Source organism: Tenrec ecaudatus, chromosome 6 (assembly GCF_050624435.1).
Source record: "Tenrec ecaudatus isolate mTenEca1 chromosome 6, mTenEca1.hap1, whole genome shotgun sequence".
Classification (NCBI taxonomy): domain Eukaryota; kingdom Metazoa; phylum Chordata; class Mammalia; order Afrosoricida; family Tenrecidae; genus Tenrec; species Tenrec ecaudatus.
The window spans coordinates 4,102,546-4,128,951 of NC_134535.1; the positions used below are offsets into that span (position 1 = coordinate 4,102,546).

The 26,406-nt window shown below is 58.2% G+C and overlaps 1 protein-coding gene across 1 annotated transcript in view; it reads right to left on the reverse strand.

The window, feature by feature from the left end:
* Nucleotides 1-19,009, reverse strand: part of GRAMD4 (GRAM domain containing 4) — a 58,650-nt gene extending 39,641 nt beyond the window's left edge. The window contains exon 1 of the mRNA XM_075553489.1: nt 18,833-19,009. Coding sequence (XP_075409604.1) covers nt 18,833-18,843 — 11 coding nt within the window. The 5' untranslated portion in view covers nt 18,844-19,009. The remainder of the gene's footprint in view (nt 1-18,832) is intronic.
* Between the last annotated feature and the right edge of the window lie 7,397 nt (nt 19,010-26,406).

Here is a 26,406-nt window from a genome sequence, read left to right on the forward strand (position 1 = left end):
ACTCCTTACCACGCAGAATGTTCATCCAAGTTTGGATCCAAAAGGGGCCGTGCCCAGCACCAGAAACCCTTGCTGTTTTCGTTAATCTGGGTTGGTTCCGACTCCTCCCCCCGCCACCCCCCCCCCCCGGCTACACACCCGGGTGGCGGGCACCTTTCAAGGTACACAAGCAGAGGTTGGGTTGATCCAAAAGCAAACTCACTCCACTGAGTTGAGGCCGACTCAGTGACCCTACAGGACAGGGTGGAACTGGCCCTGTGGGTTTCCCAGACTGGATCTTTTCTATAAGAATATAAAGTGCCGTACTTCCCTCAGAGGTTGGGTCAGAGCAACTTATAAACACAGTTGCATGTGTGTGTGTGTGTTGTCCCAATTAAAAATCTTAAAAATAAGACAGAGGAAAAAACCCTCAAGAGCCAGCCTCGACCCCCCCCCGAGCCCTACTCACCACATGGTCTCATTCAAGGTGGGGGCTCCTGATGATGGCTCTCAGGGCCACCCAGCTTCCTCCATGTGACACTGGAGCAGGCGCTCCTGGAGCAGCCTGGCCCGGCCGGCCGGCCCGTGGCCCGCCTCCTGCCAGAGTCAACAGGAGTATGTGCTCAGGAGCTGGCCTGGAAGGCGGAGGTGGCAATACAGGGGACACATCTGGCATCTGAGGCCACCTGGCCTCACTCCCCTAACATCAAAGGGTGCCTCCCTATGCAGGCCTGGCGGCAGAGGTCTGCCCACAGGGCTGGGCTAGACTAAGGGGCAGCAGCAGGCGTGAACCCGCAGGACCAGATGAACAGGTTGTGCATGAGTCTGAGGCGTCTGAGTCAGTCTGCCACCTGGCCAAACTGTGCAAAAAAAAAAAAAAAAAACGAGAAGCAGGGGCTGAGGGGGACTGAGGGCCAGTGAAGGTGGGTCTGAAATGCTGGACTCTGCTGCCTCAGGGTCTGACCTCTGAATTCGGAGAGACAGGAAGCCAGGGCCAGATCACTGAGGGCAGCCCTGGCCCTGCCTCCAAGGCCCCCAGGGGATGTGAGGGATCTGGAGGCCCAGGGGCTGTGGGAGGGGCTGCTGGTGACACCTCTCAGCATGCATGTACATGACAGAGACCTAGGACACCCCCCCTCGCCCCCCCCCCACGTGCATGTACAACACTTGCCAGAGACCCTGGTCAATCCCTATCCCCATAAAATAGTGTGCTTGCATGAGTCCTGGGACCCTAGCCAGTTCCGGTCTCCACCATACAGGGTGATGACATGAGACCTAGGTCCCCTGCTGGTCCCAATAGCTATACCAAGTGACCACAGGAGTACTAGGATCCCATCCATGCATATAGTGACCCATAGAAGGCCAGGGACCCTAGCCAATCCCCATCCCCATAGACACAGTGTGACCACAAGTGATCCAGGACCCCCTTCCCATCCCCATAGACACTGTGACCACAGGTGATCCAGGACCCCCTTCCCATCACCATAGACACAGTGTGCCCACAGGTGATCCAGGAGCTGGTCCCTTCCAGTTGGCACTCTCTCCCAGGTGGGAGCTGTGCCAGTCCTGGTCCTCACATTCCATTGGGGGGGGGTGGGGTCGAGGGGGTAGGATGAAGGAGGACATTGCCCACTCAGTGCATTGACTCTCTGTGGAGCTCAGATGGTGGTCTGAGCAGGCCGAGGGGCGGCACAGCTGCTGTCCCTGGGAGGAGGTATGTGTTGGCTTGATGGCAGCAAAGCCTCAGGTCTCAGTGGCCAGCTCCTTCCCTGGGGCTAGGCTCCTGGCTGTCCTGGGTTTTGAGACCAAGGGCCTGCTGGCCTAGCTTGACCCCTGCCTGTGGCACCTCCTCCCTGGCTCGTGTGGACTTTTGTGTCTGTGCCCTCTGACAGCGGGCACTCGGGCACAAGAAGGGGTCTGCAGTGTGGTATCCAGGCGAAGCGGGGTTTGCATCCTGGCCTGAGCTGAGCTGAGCCTGGGACCAGGATGTGGGCCCCGCCTTCCTAATGGGGCATAGTCACTGGGCCAGCCCACAGCGGCAAGGGGAGGAGCCCGTGGTCAGGGGCTGCTGGCAGGGCAGTAGGAGGTTGGTGGCTGTGGAGAGACCCCAGGACAGGGCACCTGACGGCCAACTCCCACCCGCCCCAACCGCTGACTTCTGGGACTATTCCAGAAGCCTGGGGCTGCTAAGGCTGTTTGGAGCACAGATGGGTGCGAACCGCCTGGCCCCTCCTGCTGGCTGTTTCCTGGGGGCAGCTCCCTTGACCAGTCGGGTGTGCCAATGCACTGGGCCAGCAGGTCGCCTTGCTTGGAGCAGCAGACAGTCTGGCTCACGTGAGGAGGTCACACTGCTGAGTGCTGGCGGCCAGCAGCGGCCCCTCTGGCACCAAACCAAGGGCAGCACCGCCTACTGCTGGCACGAGGGTTCCACACAGGGCCAGGCAGGGCATCTCTGGGCCTGTCCGTCACCTCCCCCTTAACGCCCATCACCCGCACCCTGCAATGCAGCGGGGGAGGACGCAGGAGTGGCTGCACCAGTGGGCGCCGGCATCAGGGTGAGTGAGGACGGCACAGGGCCAGGCGGTGTGTCCTGCAGCTAGGCACAGGGTCCCTGAGAGTCGGAACTGAGCTGATGTCCACTAAGGACAGCAACCATCCAAACGCAAGTGGGAGTGTGGATGCCCAGCAAACGCAGAATCAGTGTGCGCACACCGTGGAAGCCTGCTGCTGCTCAGAGATGGAACTCAAGCCCCTGCCAGTGAATCCAGCCTGACTCAGTCACCCCGCAGGGCAGCGCAGAACCGCCCGGAGGGCTTCCAAGGCTGTAAATCTTGACAGGAACAGCCAGCTTCATCTTGCTCCCAGGGAGCAGCTGGTGGGTTTGAACCTCTGACATGGTCAATGAATAACCCACTACGTGCCTTGTGGTGGTTGGTTGGTGCCCTCCCGTGGCCCCGCGTGAGGGAGAGAAGCCTGAGGGCTGTCTAGGTTGTCATCTTGCCTGTCTTTCTCCCGCAGAGCCGGTCAACTCAAAGCAACCTTGCTAACTGCCCTGGACTCACTCTGATCTGACTCACGGCTGCCCTGCTGGGCAGGGAGAACTGCCCCTGTGGGTTTCTGAGCTGTGGATCTTTACAGGAGTAGTCAGCCTTGTTTTCCTCCCATCGAGCGGCTGGTGGGTTCCAACTGCAGACCTTGTGGTTGGTAGCGCGATGTTTCACCCACTGCGCCACTAGTAATCTTTTTTAAAAATTTATTTCTGTATGCATGTTCCAGTTCTGTGGGGCCACAACCAATACGCCACTAGTAATCTTGAAGAGCTATTGGTGGGTTCGAACCACAGATCTTCTGGTTAGTAACCAAGAGTTCTCACCGGGCGCCAACCAGACTCCCAAAGAAACGAAGCCTGGTCCCTCCTACTGCCGCTGGAGGGATCGTGCAAAGGATGCAATAAACCAAAACACCAAACTCTTGCCATCGAGCCGATGCCAACCCAGAGCGACCCGACAGGACAGGACAGCACTGCCCCTGTGAGCTTCTGAGACAGTCACTGTTCAGGGAAGTAGAAAGCCCCGTCTTTAAACCACTGACCTATCAGGTAACAGCCCAACGCGAAGCCAGTACACCACCAGGGCTGAGTCAGTGTATATTCGGTTTGACCCCAGGAAGACGAAATAGCCCAGAATTGGCTAATTCGCAGAGAGAGGGAGGTGGGAGTTAGGGAGCAGTTAGTACAGAATTTGGAATGATGGGGGGGAATTTTATAAAGAGATGGTAGTGATCGTTGCCTTCCTTCTGCCCCTCCCCCCCTTAAAAAATGGCAGGACAGAGATATTGACAAGACACACTCTTGCCAAGGATGTTGTTGCTGGGTGGCGTCAAGTCGATTCCAATTCATAGGGCTGCAAAGCAGAAAAGAGTTTGGTTGTGAAAGGGTTAAACACAGCCACCTCCCCCTTGTTTTCCGAGTTCTGAAAGTGTTGTTGTCATTGTTGCTAGGGGCCACACCGGCCCCATGCACAACAGAACAAAACACTGCCTGGCTCTGCACGGTCTTCACGATTGTCATCAAACACGAGCCCATGGCTGCAGCACTGTGTCCGCCCACCTCGTTGAGGGCCGTCCTCTTTCTCTACCAAAGATGATGGCCTTCTCCAGGGACAACATGCCCAAAGTACATGAGACGAAGTCTCTCCATCCTGGCCTCATCCTGCCTCCGAGACAGATCTGTTTGTTCCTTTGGCGGCCAGGGTACTTTCAGTGTTGCTCCCCAGCACCTCCGTTCAAGGGCATCCATTCTTCTCTGGCCTTCCTTATGCGGGGTTCAACTTTCACATGCACAGCGGGTGACTGAAAATACCCTGGCGTGGGTCACGAGCACCTGAGTCTTCAAAGCGCCCTCTTTGATTTTCGACACGTTAGCAAGGTCTTGTGCAAAGGATTAGTATCAAGAACGTGCAAAGGATTCCGCAAGAACGTGCAAAGGATTCCGCTGTAGCACACGGGGGGGGGGGGGGGGGGGAGAGGACTGAGCGAGTGGCGAGGATTTCAGAGCGAAGGGAACGCACGGACTAGAGATAAGCAGAGGGGTGCTGGGCCTGGCTGGTGAGCTGGAGACCTGAACCCAGACCCCGCTGACTTGAACCCCAATACACCTTCCTCTGTGCTTGGATTGTTCGTAATCTGTTGCCACCGCTGGCCCAGGAACCCTTTTATTTATTATTTAGTCATGCAGAGGACTCACTGGCGTCTGACACACCAAGTGGTAGTGCGTGGCTCCCGAGAACCACGAATTGGGGTGGGGAGGACCCTGGTGGTGTAGAGGTTACACTGCAAGGTTAGCAGTTCAAACCCCCCAGCCCCTCCTCGGGAGAAAGACAAGGCTTTCTACTCCCATAAAGAGCCTCGGAAACCCACAGGGACAATTCTCCCCCGTCCAATGGGGTCGCTGAGTCGGACAACCCCAGGGCAGTGAGAGTGAGCGAGTGACCAGCTGGCGATGACAGGCTCCAGGGGAACGCCCCCTTTGTCGTCCCTAAAGAGTTCTCTGGAAGTGCAGAGCTGCCCGTGGTGGTTCACTGCCTCGATCCACGGTCTATAATTTACTGCCGGGCTCCAACACCCACGCCGGTGGCTCCACAGGAACTCACAGAAGCCGGCGCGGAAGACACTGGAGAAGTCCACCAGGGCCCTCAGTCCGCAGCTGACCCAGCGTGCAGCCAGGAGGCATCGGTGATTACTGGCGACTGGAAATGAGGGAGGCGGAAGCCAAGAGGAAGGAACAGTGGTTGGTAAAATAGGGCCTTGGTGCCAGGCATGCGTAGCTGGCCACCGCACGGCAGGACTGTGCAGGACTGACAACTTCTTCACTGCCGACACCTTATTTCAACAGTATCAGCGGCGACGGGCCACGTGGACCTTTCCAGGTGGGATACACAGAAACCACACCCATGGCCTGAGACCAGAGGCCCAGTCTCAGCAGCCAGGCCAGGGGCTGATGACTGAGCAAGCACACCCTCAGTGGCTCGGAGGCAAGTTTGGGGTGAGCTGAAGAAAGCAAATGCCCAGCCACAAGAGCAGAAGTGCCACCTGGACCCAGTCCGTCCTACCTGAATCCCCAGAGCATCTCCAGAACAGCACTGATAGGCCATGGGGGGCATTGGTCGGGTCATCACAGACGCGAGGTACACAGTGGTCTGAGAGCCAGCTGACAGCGCAGGCAAGGTGCGCATCATGCAGGGAAGGGCTCGGCTTCCCAGCACGTGACTGACATCCACTCCGTTCATGTTTTTGTTCAATTACTTTCTTTGGGGGGGAAAAAAGCGCAAAAATTCCTGCCGCCGCGACGGTTCTAATTTAGGTTATGTGAGTGCCCCACCCCAATAATCACAAAGTAGGGTTCCTCTCTCTTCTAATTAAGCAGGATGTAGGACAAGACAGTCTTGCACGTGATTCTGAAGTATTTTATAAATAGGTCACATGAGGCGCTTTCACAGTGCCAGAGGGGTTCTCCAGCTCCGCAGCCAGCGCTGCCTTTAGCAACAAACCAGCAAGCTGATGACCGTGCAGCTGCTCTAGGAGGGGGCTCAGCTCAGCCTGCAGGTGCTGCTGGGCTGGGCGGCAGCTTTGGAAGGGATCCCCCTGGAGGACAGCCCGCAGGCGCAGGGAACTGGCCTGCACTGGGCTTTCCTGTTTGCAGCCTTTGGGAAGCAAGTTACCAGGCCTTTTCCAAGGCATCTCTGAGGGGTTCACGCAGCCAAGCTTGCCTGCCGGCAGTTCAGAGCCGCACCGACACTGGAGTGCTTAGTTTTCACACACCAGAACAGACAGACGGACGTCCCCTTCAGCACGAGCCATGAGGCTCTGGGGACCCTTGTGGTGAACAAACCTAAAGGTGGGAGCTGCGAGTCCAACCAGGAACTCTGCGCGAGAGAGGCCTGGAGACCCGCTTCCCGAGAGGTAGTCAGAGACCCCAGTTCCACTCTGAACACGTGGGTTGGCAGGAGTTGGCGTGGTGGCCACTGGGCGAGCAGTGTCCGTGATGAGGTGTGCCCTGAGCTGGCATGTAAGAGGGTACCCAGCGTCGTGAATGGCAGGCTGCTGGCCGTCAGTATGGCTCAGTGCCCACAGCTCATGCCCCTCCCTGAACCCCACAAAGCCAGGCGACGGCTGGAACCCACACACAGGCCTGAACCCACACGAGGCTCATCTGCCGACTGAGTCCCCCGCATTGACCCCTGACCCACAGGTCAGAGGGAGAAAAGGGCCATTGTATTGATCCCTAAAATCTGCATCCTCACGCCTCGGGGACACCATGACTGCTTAGGGCTAGCCCTGATCTGCTACATCGATGTGAGCGCCGAGAACAAGCTTGGGAGACAGAATGAGCAGGCCGGTCCCTGCCCGCCTGGAGTGAGGAGGGTCCCCATCCATGTTCCATGGTCCTGTCCCACGCGGCTGTCATGCGTGGACAGTCACCGGTGTTTAGTTTGCCTGTCCTTTCTCTGCTCACTGGCCCTCCCCTCCCTCTCAGCCTGTTCCCTCCCACAGAGCCTCCTCCTGTCCATCCCTCTGGGACATGGTGGTCAGTGCCAGGGGCTGCAGGGCTGACCTGGGCAGCATAGTCACTAGTATACTCCTCCCAGCTGCCCCTGAGGTTAAGAGCCCCAGGGTGGGGGATACCAGGGGCCCCCCACACCCACACCCCCCCCAGGGGCAGATGCCTTCTAGGAGGAGGCAAGGGGACAGAGACAGGGCCACGTTGACCAAGACACAGGACCCAGGGATGCCGCAGCAGCGCCAAGTGTGAGCAGGCTCTGAGCCTCACATGGAGGGGTGGGGGCGACCACGGGCCCATTTGCCTGCCTTCCCAAAGCGTCCACCCCCGGGGACTGTCCACCTTCCCCGCCAAGTCCACATCTCAAATTCCAGAGTCCAGGGGTCACCAAGCCATTCTAGGGAGCCCCTGGGGACCGGGTGCTGGGCAGTCATGGGCATCTCCGGGCTGTGCTGTCCAACTGTCTGCAGAGGACAGTGCCAGGGGAAGTGGGTAATATGGGGCCTACTCACCCCAAGAGTCCCATACTTCAGACGGTGGGGCAGGGAGGAGCACATATCCCATAGACTGGGCCCACCCTCAGGACACCCACTCTCTTACTCCCTCCACCAGACGCTGATACAGGAGGCCCCACCCCACCCCATCCCCAGCGGCAGGACCCTCCTCCAGCCCCTCTCTGCCCCGCCCTGCCCCCCCTGGTGTGAGTCACACTTCACTTCCTCTCCTTGAGCTCTGCAGAGGGCTGCAAAGGCCATGTGGGGCCCCTGACTAGGGGCGGGTGGGGGGCGGAGGGGGGGGCACAGTGACACGAGGTACCTCGGTGACCACCAACCAGATTCTCTAAACAGCACCTTGGGGGCCACTTGCTGGGCACCTCCTGTCCCCACTGATGCCCTCCCTCCTCCACAGGCACATACACTGTACACACACACCACACTCCTCCTCCTTCCACACACGCATACTCATACCTACACAGATACACAAGGACACTTACAAACATACAGAGTCCTCCTTCCACACAGCACACACACCCCACTCCTTACACGCACACACACACACACCCATTGCTGGGTGACACTAGTGATTCTGACCCTGAGACCCATGGGACACAGTACACCCATCTCGACTCCCCAGGCCACTAGACTGATGAAAGCACATCCATCACCAAGTGGTGATCTCCTGGACCAGGAGTTTGAACCAGCAACCTTCCAGTCAGCAGCCGAGCACAGCACCCTGAGCCATCTGGACAGCGTGCTCTTGGGCCCTGGCACATCACTGTGCCCTGTGGATGGAGCACCTGAAACCACTGGCCCTCGGCCCAGCCTCCTGCAGCCCCGGCTGTGGAACAGCATAGACCCTTGCTGCCCTGGTGCAGGGCCTGACAAGCATGTCTGCTGTGGAGGCCCAATGAACAGGGGTGGATGCCAGCTCGGGAGACGGGGAGGGGCGGGGGCACACCCAGCGGCCCTGCCGGGCGCACAGCCCCCGCCCCCACACGTGAACCTGAGTTTCGGTTCTTGGAAGAGGCAACTGTGAAATGACTCACATCCCCCACACTCCCTGCACCCCCATGTGGTCTCAGGGCCCTCTGGGGCTGTGCTCCCCGGAGTCCCCCACTCCCCCTGCTGCTGCCCCCAGCAAGGCATCACACGCAGGTGCTCCAATGACAGAGACACGGCCCTGACTGGGCACGATGCAGAGAGGACTGAAGCAGCCTGTGCTGGGGGTGGGCGGGGTGCCCCGCTTGGTCTTCGAGGGGTGGGGTGGGGGTGCTTCTCGGATGCCCCAAGAGCTGCTGGACTGGCTGGTTTTGTGGTAAGAGATCCCGAGCAAAGCCTTTACCATCTGGGCCACCATCACCCACCCAACCCAGCGTCATCAGCCCCACTTGCCAGCTGCCAGACTCCCCCTTGGTGCCCTGACACGGGGATACAATCCCTGCCCACCACCCTGAAGCCGCTAATAAATGGCGTGGCCTCTACAGGTGGTGCCCGGGTGTTAAATGCCACTCCCCCCACAACAGTAACCGCAGACACACAGCTCTGTCTCCGAGGTCTTGGGGCCCTCTGTGCTGGGCGGGCACCCCTGCGGGAGTCAGTTCCTACCCACAGCCACGCCGCGTGCAACAGGATGGGACGCACCACCCAGTGCTGCGCCGCTGACCTCCGATCGTCGCTATGTCGGGGCATCTTTTTGTTCTTTCTGGGGGGCCGTGGCCATTTCCATAGTCTTCCCCAGCACCGCCCTTCAGATGTATTGACTCTTCTTCAGTCTTCCTTATTCGATGCCCAACTTTCACCCGTGTAGGAGACGATTGAAAACATCATAGCTTGGGTCAGGCGCACCTTATAGAGCAGAAAACATACCCCCCAAAACAAGGTCTCCTGGGGCTCAGGAAGCCTCCATTCTTGCACCTTGCTCCCCACTTGGCCTTATAAGCCCCCCACCCTGGATCCTCAATGTCAGCATCCACTTCTCCATACTCCCAGCTCCCCACCTGCAGACTGGCTCAGAGAACTTTGCTCAGGGACCCCATGTGGACACCACACGCCACCTGGTCACACGGATAAGGACCTGTATGTACCAGGGACACTACGGTGACACCACCACAGACCGTACAGAACGGAGCTGAATGGCAGATGCCCAGCACAACAGAGCCTTCCTGACCAGCCAGGTCCCTTCTGCTGACACCGCTGATGTGCCTGGAGCTACAGTTACACTGCCGCCAGGATAACCAGGTGCAGAGGGTGGGGAGCTGGGCAGAGGGTCAGTGTCTGAGTCAACAGGACCCCAGGCTCCAAAGCCTCTGCCAGAGGCCTGCTCTCCTCGCTGAGAGCTGGGCCATGGGGAGAGTTCAAAGTCAGGCCCACTTTCAGATTTCAAAGGGATGCTGCAGTCAGCAGCTCAGTTGGCTCAGCAGGGTGGTCCTGGCTTGCTTCCTTCCTCCCCCTCGGGTCAGAGAGTCACCTTGGGCAGCAGGAGAGGGGGAGATAGAGGCGCACGCTGAGAACCTGGAACTGAAGGCAAGGGGACTGCCCTACGTGCTGGGCTCCTGTCCACCTCGCCATCTCCCACGGGGCACAGGGCGACCATTCTGCTGCTGCCGTGCATGCAGGCAGCAGTGAGACGACTGAGTGGACCAGGCTTCCCACTGCAGGGGGAAACCCTGCAGGTTAGCGGGAATGTTCCAGGCGGGAATGGATTAGAGTTGGAAACAAAAAAAACCCCAATCGATGTGGACTCAGAGCAACCCTACAGGCCAGGGTAGAACTGCCCCGTGGTATTGGTTTCCCGGGAGCAGAACGCCTCATCTTTCTCCGCCGAATGGCGGTGGCTCGGGCTGCTGACTCTGTGGTCACCTGCCTAATGCTTCCCCCACTGCCCCACCAGGGCTCCTGGGGCGAAGTCTGCCTGCCTGAGCACTGTGCTAACAATCACCTCTGCCCGGTCCTATGGCCGGCTTCAACTCAGCGGAGAGTGTGAGCCCACGTTGGCGGTCCCATGCCGAGAAGGGTGGCCAGGAAGCTGGAAGCACCTGAACAAATCGTCACCACCACTGAACGGCACCCTGGGAATGACGGACAGGATGTGTCCCCGGCATGTATGTGTTTACCATGTGTGGCAATTACATCATCTCCAGTCAACTTAAGAAGGGGTGGAGTGTAGCCTGTCAATCAGGCCTGATGATCTCATTTGGAGGAGCAAAGGAGATAAATAGCTGACTGGAGGTCAGGTACGCACACACTCTGCTGGTTGTTACTGATGACAAGACACATGGAGCTATGCTAGAGCCCGGGAGCTGGAGGAGCCACATGGAGACTCACGTCAACGCTGAGATGGTTCCACCACCACTGGATTCACAAGACGTCCCACCCACAGGCCTGTAATCCTCCTGCATTCAGCATCATTGCATGTGCTGCATTAGTCTGAAGAGGCACTTATAGACTGGTATCGGACATGTGGGCTAATATCGGACTTATTTACTTGATCTGGACTGGGCCAGGATGTTTCCTCACTGTTCAATTGCTCTTGTATCTAACGCTGTTTCTTATATACATGTGCGTGTCTGTGAATTTTGTTTCTCTGGTCTACCTGGACTAACATACCATGACAGAGAAATAAACACTGGGCAAAACAAACCCCACTGCCATCGAGTCCACGCCGACTCACGGCAACCCTGTAGGGCAGGGCAGACCTGGCCCTATGGGTTTCCAAGGCTGGAACTCTTTCCGGGAGTAGAAAGCCTTGTCTTTCCTGCGGAGCGGCTGGTGGTTTTGACCTGCTGACCTTCCGATTGCAACCTAACCATTAACCCACTAAAGCATCTGTAAAAAAAACAAAAACAAACCCACACACCAAACCCACTGTCACTGAGTCCATTCTGACTCACAGTGATTCTGTGGGACACACAGACTTGTTCCCTGGGTTCCTGGGGCTATAAACCTTTACAGAGCCAGGCCGCCTCCCCCTTCTGCTAGAGGCACCCGTGGGCTCCAGCAGCTGCCAGACCAGCACATACCCCACTGTGCTGCCAGGGCTCCAGAAGGGTCCCTGAAGCCATTCTCACATAAGTCACTGATTGGCTAGGAGCACAAAGGGCGCCCTGGCGGCCTAGTGTTGACAGGGTGGCCTGCAATCACAGGGTCAGCAGGTAGGCACCACCCGCCGGCACCATGGGAGAAAGATGGGGCTTTCTATGCTCATGAAGAGCTCCAGTCTTGGAAGCCCACGGTGGGCAGTTCTACCGTCCTATAGGGTCGCTGTGAGTCGGTATCCATTCGATGCCTATGAGTTTGGGATATGAACAAATGAGGCAAATGACCTAACACCCACACCTCCCCTCCATCGCCCTCACCCCACCAAGAATGCCAAGTACTAGCAGCTCCACCATCAAGGTGCTGGGCGTGACTTGGTGGGCTCCAGTTGATTCTGGCTCAGGGGGACCCCACAGGACAGAGGAGCACTCCCCAGTAGGGTTCCCAAGGCTGGAGTATACACGGAGCAGTCACCAGGTCTCTCCTCTCGGGGGCACTGATGAATTAAAACCATTGACCTTTCAGTCAGTTGGTCAGTCGGTCAGTCAGTCAGCAGCAGAGGGAGCGCCTCATGCCTTCGGTGTGGGCTGGGTGCAGCCGCTGGACTCCAGAGAAGGCTGTGTGCACAAGAGGCGGGGGCGGGGCAGCCAGAGCAGCGGGGCGGGAGGCAGATGCCTAGCAAACACCCTCCACTAGGTGGTCAAGGCCACGCCCCGGCAAAGATGAGTCAGTCTGATGGCATCTGATGCCTTCCTCCCCTAAAACCAAAGCCCCAGAGGAATTCCCATCCTCCCCACAAGTTCCAGGAGAGGCCTCTCCTTCAGAAAGCCCGAGCAGCCCTCAGCTTCTCAAGAACAACAAGGCAGGGTGGGGGCGAGAGTCCCATACCCACAGGGGCCTCAGAGACGCCCTAAGGTCCCCCCACTAGATCCTGGAGCAGACAGGAAATGGAGGGCATCCAACTAAACTGCAGACTGTGGGAGTGACGTATCAATATTGGTCCACACACCCACTGCCACCGCATCAGTTCCAGCTCACACGACCCAACAGGATGGGGCAGAACTGCCCCCGTGGGACACCGAGACAGTGACTCTTCAGGAGAGTAGGAAGCTTGTCTCTCTCCCGACTGGTTCCTAAGCTGTGTCAAAAGCACAGGAGCTCTCGTGGCATCGTGGTAACCGCAAGGTCAGCAGTTTGAAACCACCAGCCTCTCCAAGGGGGAAAGACGAGGCTTTCCACTCCCATAATGGGTTAGTCAGGGAAACCCACCGGGGAAGCTCTACCCTGTCCTACAGGGTCGCTAGGAGTAGGCATCCATTCGATAGCAGTGAATTCAAGGTCTTTGGGTTATGTTGGCTTTTTTTAATATCCCTGTTAAGGATCCCCGGTGGTGCTGTGGGTTTGGTGGGCTGCTAACCTCAAGGTGGGCAGTTGAAAGCTACCAGCTACTCCTGGGGGGGGGGGGACAAGGTTTCCTGTCCCCATAAAGAGTGAACCATTTCAGAAGCAGTAAAGGCGGTGGTTATGGGTTGGAACCCACCCCACGCAGAGAGTAAAGCATTCACAGTCACCGTGTCCATTCTGGCTCATCGTGACGTGATAAGGCCAGGGCAAAACTGCCCCACAGGGTCCCCAAGGCTGTCACCCTCATGGAAGCAGACCGACACATCTTTCTCTCCAGCGGCAGCCAGTGGGTTCGAACCGCCGCCCTCTGGGGCAGCAGCTGGGTGTGTCAAGCACTGCCTAAGGTCGTCGTGGTTGTTAGCTGCTGTGGGGTCCCTTCCGACGTGGAGCGACCTGACGTACAACAGAAGGAAGCACCGCCGGGTCCTGCGCCATCCTCACAACGGTTCCTGGGGGGAACGCTGGTGGTAGCCCATGTCCATCCTTTCTTCACTGGCCAACTACTTTACCAGGCACTCTGATGTCCTTCTACAGGGACCGTGCCGAACACCAGATGGACACAATATGGAGGACTGGAGGGGGGTGACAGATCAGGCCAGGTGGGGGGGGGGTGTGCATGTGTGTGACGGCTAAGGGAACAGTGGTGACAAAAACCTTCTGAAACGGACCTGTGGGGCCAATGGCGGGAGAAGCCACTTTGGCCACATGCTGTGTGGCGTGTGGGTCACATGTCAACACACCCAGTGCACCCACTGCCTAGGGGAGCAGAGGACGTGCCCCCCAACCCCTTGGCCCCCTCCCTCCGAGGCCCCACAGATGACTGGTCACATGGTGGTTGGGCTCCTCACTGGACCACTGAGAGCCACGTGAACCATCCAAACCACGCCCCTCCAAGGAAACCCTGCCCGGTGCATTGGTCCCCATATCTTTGTGGCGCCTGGCTTAGGGCTGCCCAGGCACTCAGAAAGTAACAGTGAATATGAGAGGCAGGCCCTCTCAGAGCTGACCTACTAGGGGCAGCAGGAGCCCCAACCACGTCCACACAATGCCAGGTGCAAGAAAAATCTACAACCAAACTCACTGCCATGGAGTTGATGCCAACAGAATGACCCGACCGTAGAACTGCCCCCAAGTTTCCAAGACTAACTCTTTACGGCAGCAGAAAGAAGGTGAGAAAGAGATGACTCACCTGTTAAGATGAGCACACAGGTGAACAAAGCCCAGACTCATTTCTGGAAATGGAACATACATGTGCTGTACATGTGCATGGCGTGCCATTCCAGAGCAGGTTTCCTTAACCTCAGCTCGTGGGGAAAAGAAACGGGAAGCGAAGGGTATCTCCCCGCCAGCCTTCTGCGGCCCCCTCAAGTGTGTGGGCGAGTGATCTGTGTAAACTCCAGCTTCGCTTCCTGTTGCTTGGGATTCCTGGTCTGGGACATGGTTCTCCTGACGGCGCCTTCCCTCTGGGCTGCTGAGAATCGTGATGGAGGAGCTTACAGTGGTCGGGAGCCAGGAAGGTTCTCTGACAGCCACCTCCTGTTCTCTGCACGTGTGGTGGCACACCAAACCCAAAACCAAACTCACTACCACCGAGTCGATTCCGACTCACAGCACCCCTGCAGCACAAACGAGTCTCCAAGACTGTGACTGCCACTCGCTGCCAGGGGGTCCACAGGGCCCTGCAGGGCAGGGTAGAACTGCCCCTGAGGGTTCTCCATACTGTTAACCCTTTATGGAGCAGAAAGGGGCATTTTAAGGAAGGGCTGGGTGTCCTGGGGCCAAGAAGGCACATGTGGGGCCGGAGGCACCACAAGCAGGTACTGAGTGGTCCTATCCGGGCAGCCCCGAGTCTGGGGAGTCCGGGATTCCTTGCTGCTGCTGCTGCTGCCACTGGGAGCTCCAGGGAACTGTAAACCCCAAGGCTTACCCCCAATCACAGCCCAGGGGTGGTCATTCCAAAACCACAGGATGCCAATACCGGCCCTGAGAGGAAGTGTCATTAGTGGTAAATTGTCGGATAAAAGGCACAACCTGGCCCTGGCCAACAGAGGAGGCCAGGGAGTCGCACTGGGCTCTAATTAGGGGAAACCCTGGTGTTTTCATGCCTGACCTTTAATTCTTCAGGGCGAATCCCTGCATTGGCATCTGGGGAGCTGGGGAGCCCTGGCAGGCCCAACCTTAAACACCATTCACCAGCATATTGAAGAGGCCAGGCAAGAGACAAACATGGCTTTGAGGGCTGACCTTGGTCCCCTGAAAGCACTCAGCGGCCATCAAGTCCCTTCCCACTCACGGAGACCCAGTAGAACAAGGTAGAACTGCCCCTGTGGATATCCGAGACCATACCGCTTTATAGGAGTAGAAAGTTTCCTCTTTCTCCTGGGGAGCAGCTGGTGGTTTTGAACTACTGACCCTGCAGTTAGCAGCCCAAGGCTTAGAGACGGTGTTTTCTAGATTTGGCCAGGAGGAAGAGACTGGATCTGTTGATGATGGAGAGCCCCACCGCCAGGCCACCAAGAAGGTGAGGAAACATCAGACCTAGCCCCCCAGCCAGGAGTCTTGGTAGCAGAGTGGTTACTTGTCAGACTGCTAAGTAACCACAAGGTCAGTAGTTCAAAAGCACCAGCCTGTCCATGGGATAAAAGATGAGACTTTCTACTCCCCTAAAGACTTACCGTCTCGGAAACTCACCAGGGCAGTTCTGCCCTGTCCCATAGGGTTGTTGTGAGTCAGAATAGGCCCCGGGGCAGTGAGTCTGGTTTGAGTTAGAGGTCCCTCAAAAGAGAGCCCTGGGTATCTGGTTCGCAATAAATTGAGCCATTGGAAACCCTATTGATCCAGCCCTGCCCTGATACACATGGGGTCTCCACACGTCGGAGACGCTGCTACAGAAAAGGGTCTTCTGTGCAGACATCGGGCCAACGGTCCAAGTCCACCCAGGGAGGTCTTAGAAGGAAGGCCGGGTGACTTCCTTCTGGAAAGGTTATCAGCGGCTGTCACGGCAGTCTGCCTCCTAAGACTCCCTGTGCTTCAGGACAACACACTGCCTGGTCCTGTACCACCCTCTCAGGTGCCCGTCTGAACCCAGCAGTGAAGCCACTGTGTCCGCCCATCTCGCCGAGGGCCTCACTCTTTTTCTTTTTTTTTTTTGTAAGGGGGGGCCACACTTTTTCAACGGCCCTCTACTTTGTCCAGCACCATGCCCCTCTCCAGGGACAGGTCTCTCCTGACAACATGTACACGGCCACAAAGGCTTCGATGGGCCAGGGAGTCAACAGTCGACGAAACTGGTTTTCCCAGACAGTACAGTGCACCCATGTCCCCATCCCACAACTCATCCCCAGCCCTCTGTAAGCTCCCCAAGGTGGGGAAGGCTGAGCCTACACCCAGCCCTGCCAGCCCGTCCAGCCCCTAGCATCTCCCACCACATGGCCTCTCCTTCCCCCTGACAGCACCTGAGCTTGCCTTGCCAGGCATAAGGCAGAGTTCAGAGAGCAAGGCAGCCGGGCCCTGGCCTCAGTCCCCCTTCCCTGTTGTCCCCCCTCAGCTCTCAATAGGTGACTTGGACCTGGTCAGCAGGTCTCCACCACGGCCAGCGTGCTCAGACACCAGGCATCATCAAGACACTCAGGACACAGTGGCAAGCCTATCAGCTCAGGGGTCAGCCACCTGCACAAGCCCATCGTGACCCAGCAGCCTCACAGGACACACCTAGCTGGCTCCCTGAGCTCCAGGAGTGAGAGCACCTGGCCACAACACCTAACCATTCCCAGGGGAATCCTGTTCCTTCACAGGGCTTGGGGCAGGTTCCCAGACAGTCTAGGGCCATGGTCAGCCCTAACTCCTCCGGCACTTTGGCTTTCTTTAGGCCCCCCCCCCGAGTCACCACCCACCATTCTTCCATACATCAGGTCACAGGAAGCCAGCAGACTCCTCCCAATGTGGTAGCAGGGGAAGAGAGGGGCCTGGGAAGGAGGTACAACAGGGAGTCACAGAGAGCAGGCGGCAGGAGCCATCTCTGACTCCGGCTCAGACCTGGATGCTGCAGATAAGACAGGAGCCCTGAAACCCTCAGTGTGAGGACACAGCACCTGGCCCGGCAGCGCCCATGACCAACGGGCTCGGGGGACACAGCTGACATGAACCACACTGAGATGCAGCCATGCATTTCCAGGAAATACTCCCCCCGCCACCGCCACCGCCACCGCCACCCGCCCCTCCACTCACGAAGACTCAGACATCAGGGACAGGCCCAGCTGGGACAGCCACACTCCACCAGTCACCGCACACAGTCAGGGTGACTGGGACCAGAGGGCAGAGGCAGGGCGGTCACCCACCAACCAATCACTAGGCCCAGGGTTACCTCAGGAGCCCAACGGCAGCCAGGCCACCAGGCACCAGTCAGGACACAATCTCACCAAGGCAGGAGGTGAGCAGATGGGGGCCCTTCCTGGGTCTTCAGAGTATTCCGTGGGAAGTGGGGAGGGGGATAGGTTTCCTGGTTAACAGTTGTGGCTTGTGACAAACACAAAACCTCAGTTCCCCAGGAAGGGCCCAGGCTGTGCCTGGAGTTCTGTACCTGGAAGCCCCAGCCTGGTCCCAAGGCAGCCAGGACGCAGAGTGGAAGTCAATCCAGTCCCGGCCTCCAGGGCAAAGGGCCCTGCACTCACTGCCACGGTGCCCCAAACTCTGACCCTAGGTCAGCAGTTCTCAACCTGTGGGTGGCAACCCCTTTGGGGATCCAACGACCCTTTCGCAGGGGTCACCGATTCATATCAGTAGCAAAATGACAGTGATGAAGTAATGACGAAAATAATTTTATGGTTGGGAGGTCACCACGGCATGAGGAACTGTATGAAAGGGTGGCGGCATTGAGAAGCACTGCCCTAGGTGCACTGAGCCAGCGGGCGTGGAGCACCTGGGCCCCATTGGGATGAACTCTTATCAGCACTCTGGACTCTCCAGCGGAGAGCTGTGCCCAAGGTCACGGGGCAGCTGGTGCGGGGCAGAACTCAGAAAATTTACTGCCCCTGATCCCATCATAAAACTGCCTCCAGGACTAGGTGGGGGAGTGGGGGCTGGGATGCTAGGTCCTCCCCACCCTGCAGAGGAAGGTAAGGGGGAACCCCCATCATGGCAATGATCTCCCCCAAATTGACCCTCTGTAAACACAAGATTGGCAACAGCCCCCAGGGTGGAGTGCATGTCTGTGGTCATGGGCACCATTTCCTCTAGTCCCTAGGAGAGGGCGTGCCACTCCCACACCTAGAGGCACCAGCCACCAGGCAAATCCTCTCTCTTCCTGCCAGGCAGGTGGGGCCGGGCTGGGCCACTACATCACATCCCACCTCCAAGCAAGCGGGCACGAGCCTGAGTCCATGCCACATTGCCAACCCACCCAAAGAACCCCGACCCTGAACAAAGGCAAGTCTGCCCAGTGGGGAGGGGGCCAGCGACTGCAAGTTGTTTTTTTTGGCGGGGGGCTTCTCTAGGACTGCAGGGGCTGATGGCCCCTTCCTCCTGCCCATCAAGGAGTGGACCAGGGCAACGGCGCCGCGCTGGCTCGGGTTCATCCCCCTCCAGCGGCCTGGCCGCTCCCCAGGTTGGGTTCCCGCACCTCCCGGCAGGGCGCCCGGCGCCCGGGACCCCAGTTTCCACCCTCATCGCAGCCCCGCCGGCCGGGCAGGAAACCGGTCCCCAGCGCGGGGGTGGTCGGACGCTGGCCGGCCCACGGGACCGGGGATGTGTGTGCCTGTGCGCCGGGTCGGCCTTGCGGAGCGGAGCCGGGGAGCGGGGCCGCGCGCCGGTGCGTGTCCGTGTGTCCGCGCACGGTCCGTGGCGGTGGTCGCGCGCTTACCCAACTCTCATCCACGCGCCGCGGCGTCTCCCTGGCCGGCCCGCCCGTCCGCGCCGCACCTGCCGCGGCCCGGAGCCCAGGGCGCCGGGAGCCCGACGAGCGGCCCCGCGGTCCCGGCCACGAGCGCGGAGGCGGCGGCGGCGCAGCAACGGCGGCGGTGGAGGCGCCTGGTCGCGCGCTCGCGTCCCGTCCCGCTGCGCGGAGCCTGCGCGCCCCCGGGTTCCCGCCCCCGCCCATGCGCAGCCGCCCCGCCCTGAGACTCCGCCCAGAGCCCCGCCCCGCCCGAGACCCTGCCCGAAGACCCCGCCCCGAGACCCCGCCCCGCGCCCTGGCCCCGGACCCGTGCCGAGGCCCCGTCCCACGCCCTTGTCCTGCACCCCGCGCCCTCAGCCCCGCCCTCAGCCCCTGCCTCTGCGCAGCCGCCCCTCCCCGCGCCCAGAGCTCCGCCCAACTCCCCGAACTCCCTGCGCAGCCGCCATCCCGCCCCCTGCCCCGGCCGCTGCGCAGCCATCGCCCCCACCCGGACCCCGCCCCGCGTGCCTTAAAGGGGACGCCCTCCTCCTCGCCCCGATTCCCCCTCCCCCAGGAGCGGCGCGCAAGTCAGGGGACGAAGGGAGGCGCGGAGAGTAGCGAGCGGTGCCGCGCTCACGCGGGCTCGGTCACGCGGTGCCGCCTTTGTTTGTGTGACCCACGTGGGTGCCCGGCCACCCGCACCTGCGCGCACGCGCTTCCGTTCGCGCGGCCACAACCACGCGGTCCCGCGCGCGTGTCACGGTGGACGCTGCGGGCGCAGCCACGCACAGCCACGCAAGTTGCTGTCACTCTCCGGTCCGTGGCCCGTCCGCCCAGGAATGGACACCCTGCGGGGAGGGGGCGCCTGGAAGCAGCCCTTGGTAGAAAGCGGGGATCCATGACCAACCCGGCTGGGAAGAGCTGTGGGCCCCCTGGCCGGGCAGCGGCTACTGCTAGTTTGTCTGGGGGGGACCCCTGTGCCCAGGACCCCTTAGTTATGTAAGAGATCTCTGCTTTCACTGCCCCCATCTCTATCGCTCCCACCCCCAGTCCGTGCACCTCGCTGTAGACTGGGGAACAGTCTCCTGGTTAAGAACCCTCCAGGTGAACCAACCCCTCAACTCCAGCTCCAGAGATTGTCCACCTCACAAAAGCGGGCCGGAGGACCAGATGGAGGGGAGCACCGGGCAACCCAAACAGCCCTGGGCCCTGCTCTAGGGTGGGAGGGACCAGCAGTCAGCTCCCTGCCAGCTCTGAGCTTGGAGGAAGGCAGCAGTGGACAGCACTGAATGTTTCTGGCTCCTGTCCCAGCTGGGCCTGCCCAGCACCCCTGTTCTACCCAGACCTGGGTACCCACTGCCCTGGGGAACCCACAGGTGTCTCCCCTCAACCCCCTCACCCCCAACCCCGTTACTGCAGCTCACCAACCCTCCCCTCTGGGCACTCCTATTCATTCCCCAGAGGCCCTTACATCCCCCACCCCCTGTACCCCCCCCCTACTCCACCCCTCCTCTAGTGCCCCAGAATCTCCTGAGAGTGCCCCTCCTTTGTCCTCTCTGAGGGATCCCTGCCTTGGAGAGCAGCCAGGAACAGAGTACTCAGTAAGCAAGGCAGGTATGGCTAGCCTGTGCTTACTGACTAACCTGCACATCATGCGAGACTGTTTACTATGCATCAGTCAGTAAGTACACATTAGCACGTGCCTGCCTCACTTCCCGAGCACCAGTCCTTGTTGGTAGATGGTCCCTGGGAAAAGAAGACGATGGATCCTGAAGGGAGGGTAAGGGGCTGGGAGAGACAGAGAGAGAGAGAGAGAGGTGACAGCAGTGATGTGGTGGAGACAAGGAGATCCTTCACTACAGAGTGACCTGTGCTTCCTTGGCTTGTGGGCACTGGGACACGGAGTGTTAGGGAGGAGGCTGTACTCTCTGAATGGGGGGAGGGTGACTTCTGACTTTGGGGCTAGCATGCCTTAAAGTGGGGTCTTCCCTCTCGATAGTCTGAATAGCAGGCCAGACCTCACTGGATTAGCCTGGCCCCTGTCCTCCCAGAAGCAGCCCTGTGCCTATCTTGCTTCTGATCATTGATAACTGTGGTCCCTTCCTCCAGGAGGCCCTCCTGACCAGTAGGACATTAGGGATGGTGTCACCCTCCGTCCCCCGCCACACACACACTTAACTACCTTCTGTATCAGGCCTGAGTAGCATCAATTTTAGCCATAGCATTACATGTATGAAATATAGTTGTAAGCTCCGTGCATGTACTGTTTCTTAAGGGGCCCTGGTGGTGCTGTTGCTTAAGCATTGGGCTGCTAACCACAGGACGGTGGTTCAAATCCACTCCTTGGGAGAAAGAGGATGCAGACTTGAGCTGCTCACTGCAAGGTAGGCTGTTCAAACCCAACAGCTGCTCCCATAAAGATTTACCGCCTCAGAAACTGACAGGGGCAGTTCTCCTCTGTCCTAACGAATCCACTGAGAGTCCCTGGCAGAGAGTTAGGTTTTGAGTTGAACCTGCTTGTGGTAGTTATATCATCTGGTGTCAATGTGAGGATTCTGAGTGAGGGGGGTAGAGTCTAGCCTGTCAATCAGGTCATAGTTTGATGACCTCATTTGGAGGCACTAAGGAGATAAATAGCTCACTGGGGGCAGGACACATGCTCAGTCCCTGGGAGACATTCTAGTTGACTAGGTACATGGAGACAGGCTGATGGCAGCCAGAGCCTAGGAGCTCGGGAAGCCACATGGAGACCCCTGCCAGTGCTGAGATGCTCACACCACCACTGGATCTATAAGGCTTCCCACCCACTGTCCTGTGATCTTCCTGCATTCGGTGTCATTGCATGGCTGCCTGAGTCTGAAGAGGAATTTATGGACTAGCATCAGACATATGGGCTAATATCAGGCTAAGGAACTTAATCTGGACTGGGCTGGGATGTTTTCTCAATAATCAACTGCTCTTGTATACAAAGCTCTTTCTTTTATACATGTGAGTGTCTCCCTGGATTTGTGTCCCGGGTCTACCTGGACTACCACCCCGCTCCTGTCTTCTCATTTTGCAGCATCTGAACCCCTATATAGGGGTTGCTACGAGTTGGAATTGACTTGATGGAAGTGGGATTGGGATTCTTGAGGGGTTTTTTTTATGGTGGGGGGGGTAACATGTCTTAGTTTGTATGATAACTACCAGTAAAATTGACCAGCAGAATCAGAGGAAGACGCTGAAGGAGGTGGTTGGACACAGTGGCTGAACGGATGAATGGACTCAAATATCACAATGATTGTGAGGATGCCACCAGGCCAAGCCGTGTCTGGTTCCATTGTACCAAGGCTTGCAGGAAGTCAGAACCCACTGGGCAGCACCTAGCAACGGCCCAGACAGCGCTGTTCTGCACACTTTCGACGTTGGGAGTTACGACATGATCAGTAACTGAGCAGAAGCTGTTTGAAAATATCCCCTTCTTTTCCTTTAATTACTACTTCTTTCTCAAAAACAAAAAAGTTATTAAAATAGGCTCGCAATTGCCACGCTATTATAGCAAACACACGAGAAAATCTGTCCGCAGCAGCAGCTATGGAAACACCCACAGCAAGAAGCCAGCCTTAAGAAACCGGCCTCAAGCGCTTGCAGGGAGGATAGATGAAACCGCACAAACCAAAGTGTCATTGTCACTGACTAACACTGACACCTCCGACCAGAGAGCATTCAACCCACTGCCAACCAGTCCCTTTGTGCCCATAACGTTCCCGAGACTGTAACTCTTTGCAGGAGCAGAGCGTCTCTGCTTTCTCCAGTGGATCGGCTAGTGGAATTGAAAAGCTGGTCTTGTGGTGAGTAGTCCAACACTTACCTGACAGTGCCCCCAATTCGAAAGGTAAATAAATTAGCATGGAATTTTCACCTGTAGATCTACTTAGTCCTAGTGACCCTACAGGACAGGGTAGAACTGCCCCGACAGGTTTCCTAGACTGTAACTCTTTACAGGAGTAGAGTCTCATCTTTCTCCCGAGGAGTGGCTGGTGGGTTTGAACTGCTGACCTTGTGATGAGTGGCCCAAAGTGTCACCCGCCACGCCACCATAGGGTCTCTGTGGGTCAGAATCTGCTCGATGGCAGTGAGTTTGGTTTGGGGAGTTTGGTCTACTTAACTGTTTGGTACCATTGAATCAGCTCCTACCCATAGCAATCCTGTGCACACAAGAACAAAACATTGCCCACTCCAACCCCATCCTTACAATTGATCCGATGCACCGTACCCGAGCCCATTGTCGCAGCCACTGTGTCTGGGCGATGAAAACGTTGTTGTAACTACAGGGATATCTTTCTGAAAAAGAGCGTGTTTCTGCTGAAGCACTGCACCGGCATGGAGAGTACTTCTGGGCTCACCTCTCTGACGTACCTGCGTCCCCCATGCCCCCTAGTGATGGCTTCAAGAACAGGAGGCTAGAACTCAAGATCAGGGTGTAGCTCCAGGGGAGGCCTAGGCTTGCTCTCCCCCCCACGCTTGCCGGTGGCCTAGTCTGGCCTTTTTATAGCTCAGAAGTGGTCGGGTGCAGACCCCACCCCATACACTGGCCTTGCTCACAAAACAAAAGAACAGCCCTGTTTCCAAATAGGGTCCCAGGCACAAGTCCAAGGGTCAGGAATTGGACCTGTAATAGGAGGCATGGAGCAGCTACCCACAGGGCCCCAGGCAGAGGCTCTGCCCAGCCGTCTCATTGCCCTGGTGACTGGGGACCACCAACCTCACAGCTGGCTCCATGTCATCAGCTTGGGGACCTGGGGGAGGGGCAGCTCCAGGAAAGAGGCCTGGCACCCACTCCCACCCTTGGGTGGGCAGACCGCAGCCCCAGCCTCCCATGTGGCTCAGGAGCCTCCCCCCTCCCACCTTCCCTCCACAAGCCCGAGGATATGCAGAGAGGCAGAAGTGTGCTCAATGAAACCCTCTGACATGGCCATGCCAGTCCTGGATACAGACCTTGAGCTGGGGGGGGGAGGGGGGGAGAAGAGCACAGGCAGAGAACTGGACACCAGGTTTAGGGTGACACAAGATGGACACCAAGTGCCCACCAGCAGACAACCGGCTAGAGAGGATGTGGGGTCAGCACAACACAGTCACACAGAACAAGGAAACCCTGCCCCGTGACAACACTGGCTGCGTGGAGCCCCCCAAAGGACTCACTGTCTCAAGGCCACTCCCACTCATGGCCACCCACCGGGGGCGTTGGGCAGAACCCTCCGCGGGGTTTATGAGGCTGTGAATCTTCACAGGAGCAGACAGCCTCATCTTTCTCCCCGGGACCGGCTGGTGGTTCCGAACTGCTCACCTTGTGACCAGCCCACTCCTGAGTGCGGTGAGTCTGTCCCAAAAGGACCACCGCCGCACGACGACCCCGTGAATATGAAGTAGCCCAATGTGCAGGGAGGGCCCGTGAGCCCTGGTGGCGGCGTGGGCAGAACGCCTTGGGCTGCGATCTGCATGGTCGGCACCTTCGAGGGAGACAGACCAGGCTTACCACTGCGGGTAACATCACCATCTCAACCCCACAGGGGCCGCTACGTGTCAGCAATGACTCGGTGGCAGTGAGTTTTATAGAGACCAAAGCCCGTTACTGGTACCAGAGATGGGAGGCAGTCAGGGAGTCTGAGCTGGGGGTGGGGGGACATGAGGTAGAATGAGCTGGAAGGGAGATTGGTGATGGTGGCACATGACGGGGAATGTGACCAGTGTCTGTGGGCTGACCACGCAGACCCGGCAAACACCGTGCTGTACAATTGACCCTTGAACAACTCAGAAATTAGGGGCACTGACACCCTTGTTGAATCTTCATCTAACTTTCGACGCCCCCTCCCCCCAAAATCTGATGGCTGATATAGACTACTGCAGCTGACCGATGGCATAAAGACAACCAACACATATGTGTGTGCCAAATGTGTGCTATACAGGGGCCGCAGGACAGAGTGTTTACATGTAGGACTTCTAGCCACAAGGTCAGCAGTTCAAATCCACTAGCTGCCCCGTGGGAGAAAGATGAGGCTTTCTGCTCCAGTAAAGTGTTGCCATCCCAGAAATCCACAGGGCACACAGTTCTGCCCTGTCTGATAGGTCACCATGAGTCAGCATCGACTCGATGGCAGGGGCACGGGTATTTGCACACTGTGCCCGCCCACGTAAGAGCTGCATTTCCAGAATGAGATAACACGGCATTTCACCAGCGTGCACGGGTTTCTCGCCTGCTGGCATAGCTGTAGCCGCCCACCTCACTCGCTCCTTTCTTCCTCACAGAGGCCCAGAGCTGAGGCAGGAGCCCTGAGCCCTGGTGCTGCAGGGGCGGCAGTCACCCGTCACAGCTCATCTCTGGCAACTTCAGCCGGGGCTCCCAGAGCATGGCCCACCAGGCCCTTGGGGGCTCAACATGGTGGAGGACCGTGATGGTGCCGGGAATGGACACCTCAGGGACAGAGCGATCTGGACAGACACATGGAACAGGTGGCAGATGCCCAAATGAGCAACATTTGAATAGATGATGCCGAATTAGATTGCCCTCCTTGTCAAAATAAAATATCTGCATATCAGGGGACATGTGTTGATCAACCCCCTGTGCTCCAGTGATCCACAGAGTGAGAAAGGCCAGGTGTTCCGCCACCACAGAGTCCAGTGGTGCCCAGAGAAGGGCTGCTCAGAAAGAGGCTGGTGGGAGGCCTGAGTAAGGGATAGACCAAAGAACTGGGTTCAAATCCCTGCTCCAGCCTGACCTGAGGGAGTCACCTGGCCACCCCCTAGCCTCCATCTTTGAAATAAGAGCACCCACTTCTCAGCCCCAGAACCAATGACGGGTGGGCAAGGGACAGCAGGTGGCCTGCCCCAGCACAGCGAACCGCTTAGCACCATGGGAAGCAGCAGGGACACCAGGGAACATGGGAAGGGCTTGGGCACGCAGGATCCAGAGGCCACCTGGCCACAGGGCTCAGAACCTGCGGGGCGGCCACCAAGGAGGGTGGACTCGGGCTTGGAGCCTGGGGCGTCCAGTGAGGCACCAGAAATTGGTGAGTGCCAGGTAAGCAGTGGAGTTGGGTGGAGTCCAGCAGCTGTGGAGCCACTCTGGACTCCGAGACAGAGAATGGGGGGGTCTCAGTATCAGGGAGCTTGAGGGCTCATGCTCCCCAACAGGTAGAATCCCAGGAAGGGCCTCACCCCCTCCACCAGCCCCACTTGAACCTACCCCCAGACAGTGTCATTCCAGCTCCTAGCTCAGGTGGCAGAACTGCTGCTATGACACCCCCTAGCAGACACCTGGGTTTGGGGGCACCTGGGATGCCTGAAAGCAGGGTGCAGCCTGATCTCTGGGGTAACATGCACGCACCCCAGGTGGTTCTGGAGTGTGCTGGGAGTCCAAGAGGCTCATCCCAGGCCCTCACAGCCCTAGCTGGGTGGCTCTGAAGACAACCCTGCCTCTACACTTCCAGGCCCGTTGGTGACAGTAAGCCAGTTGCCACAGCGTGGACTGTGAAGAGAACGGAGCTCCACAGGACTTTGGTAGTTGATTTCTCTGAATCCTTCAC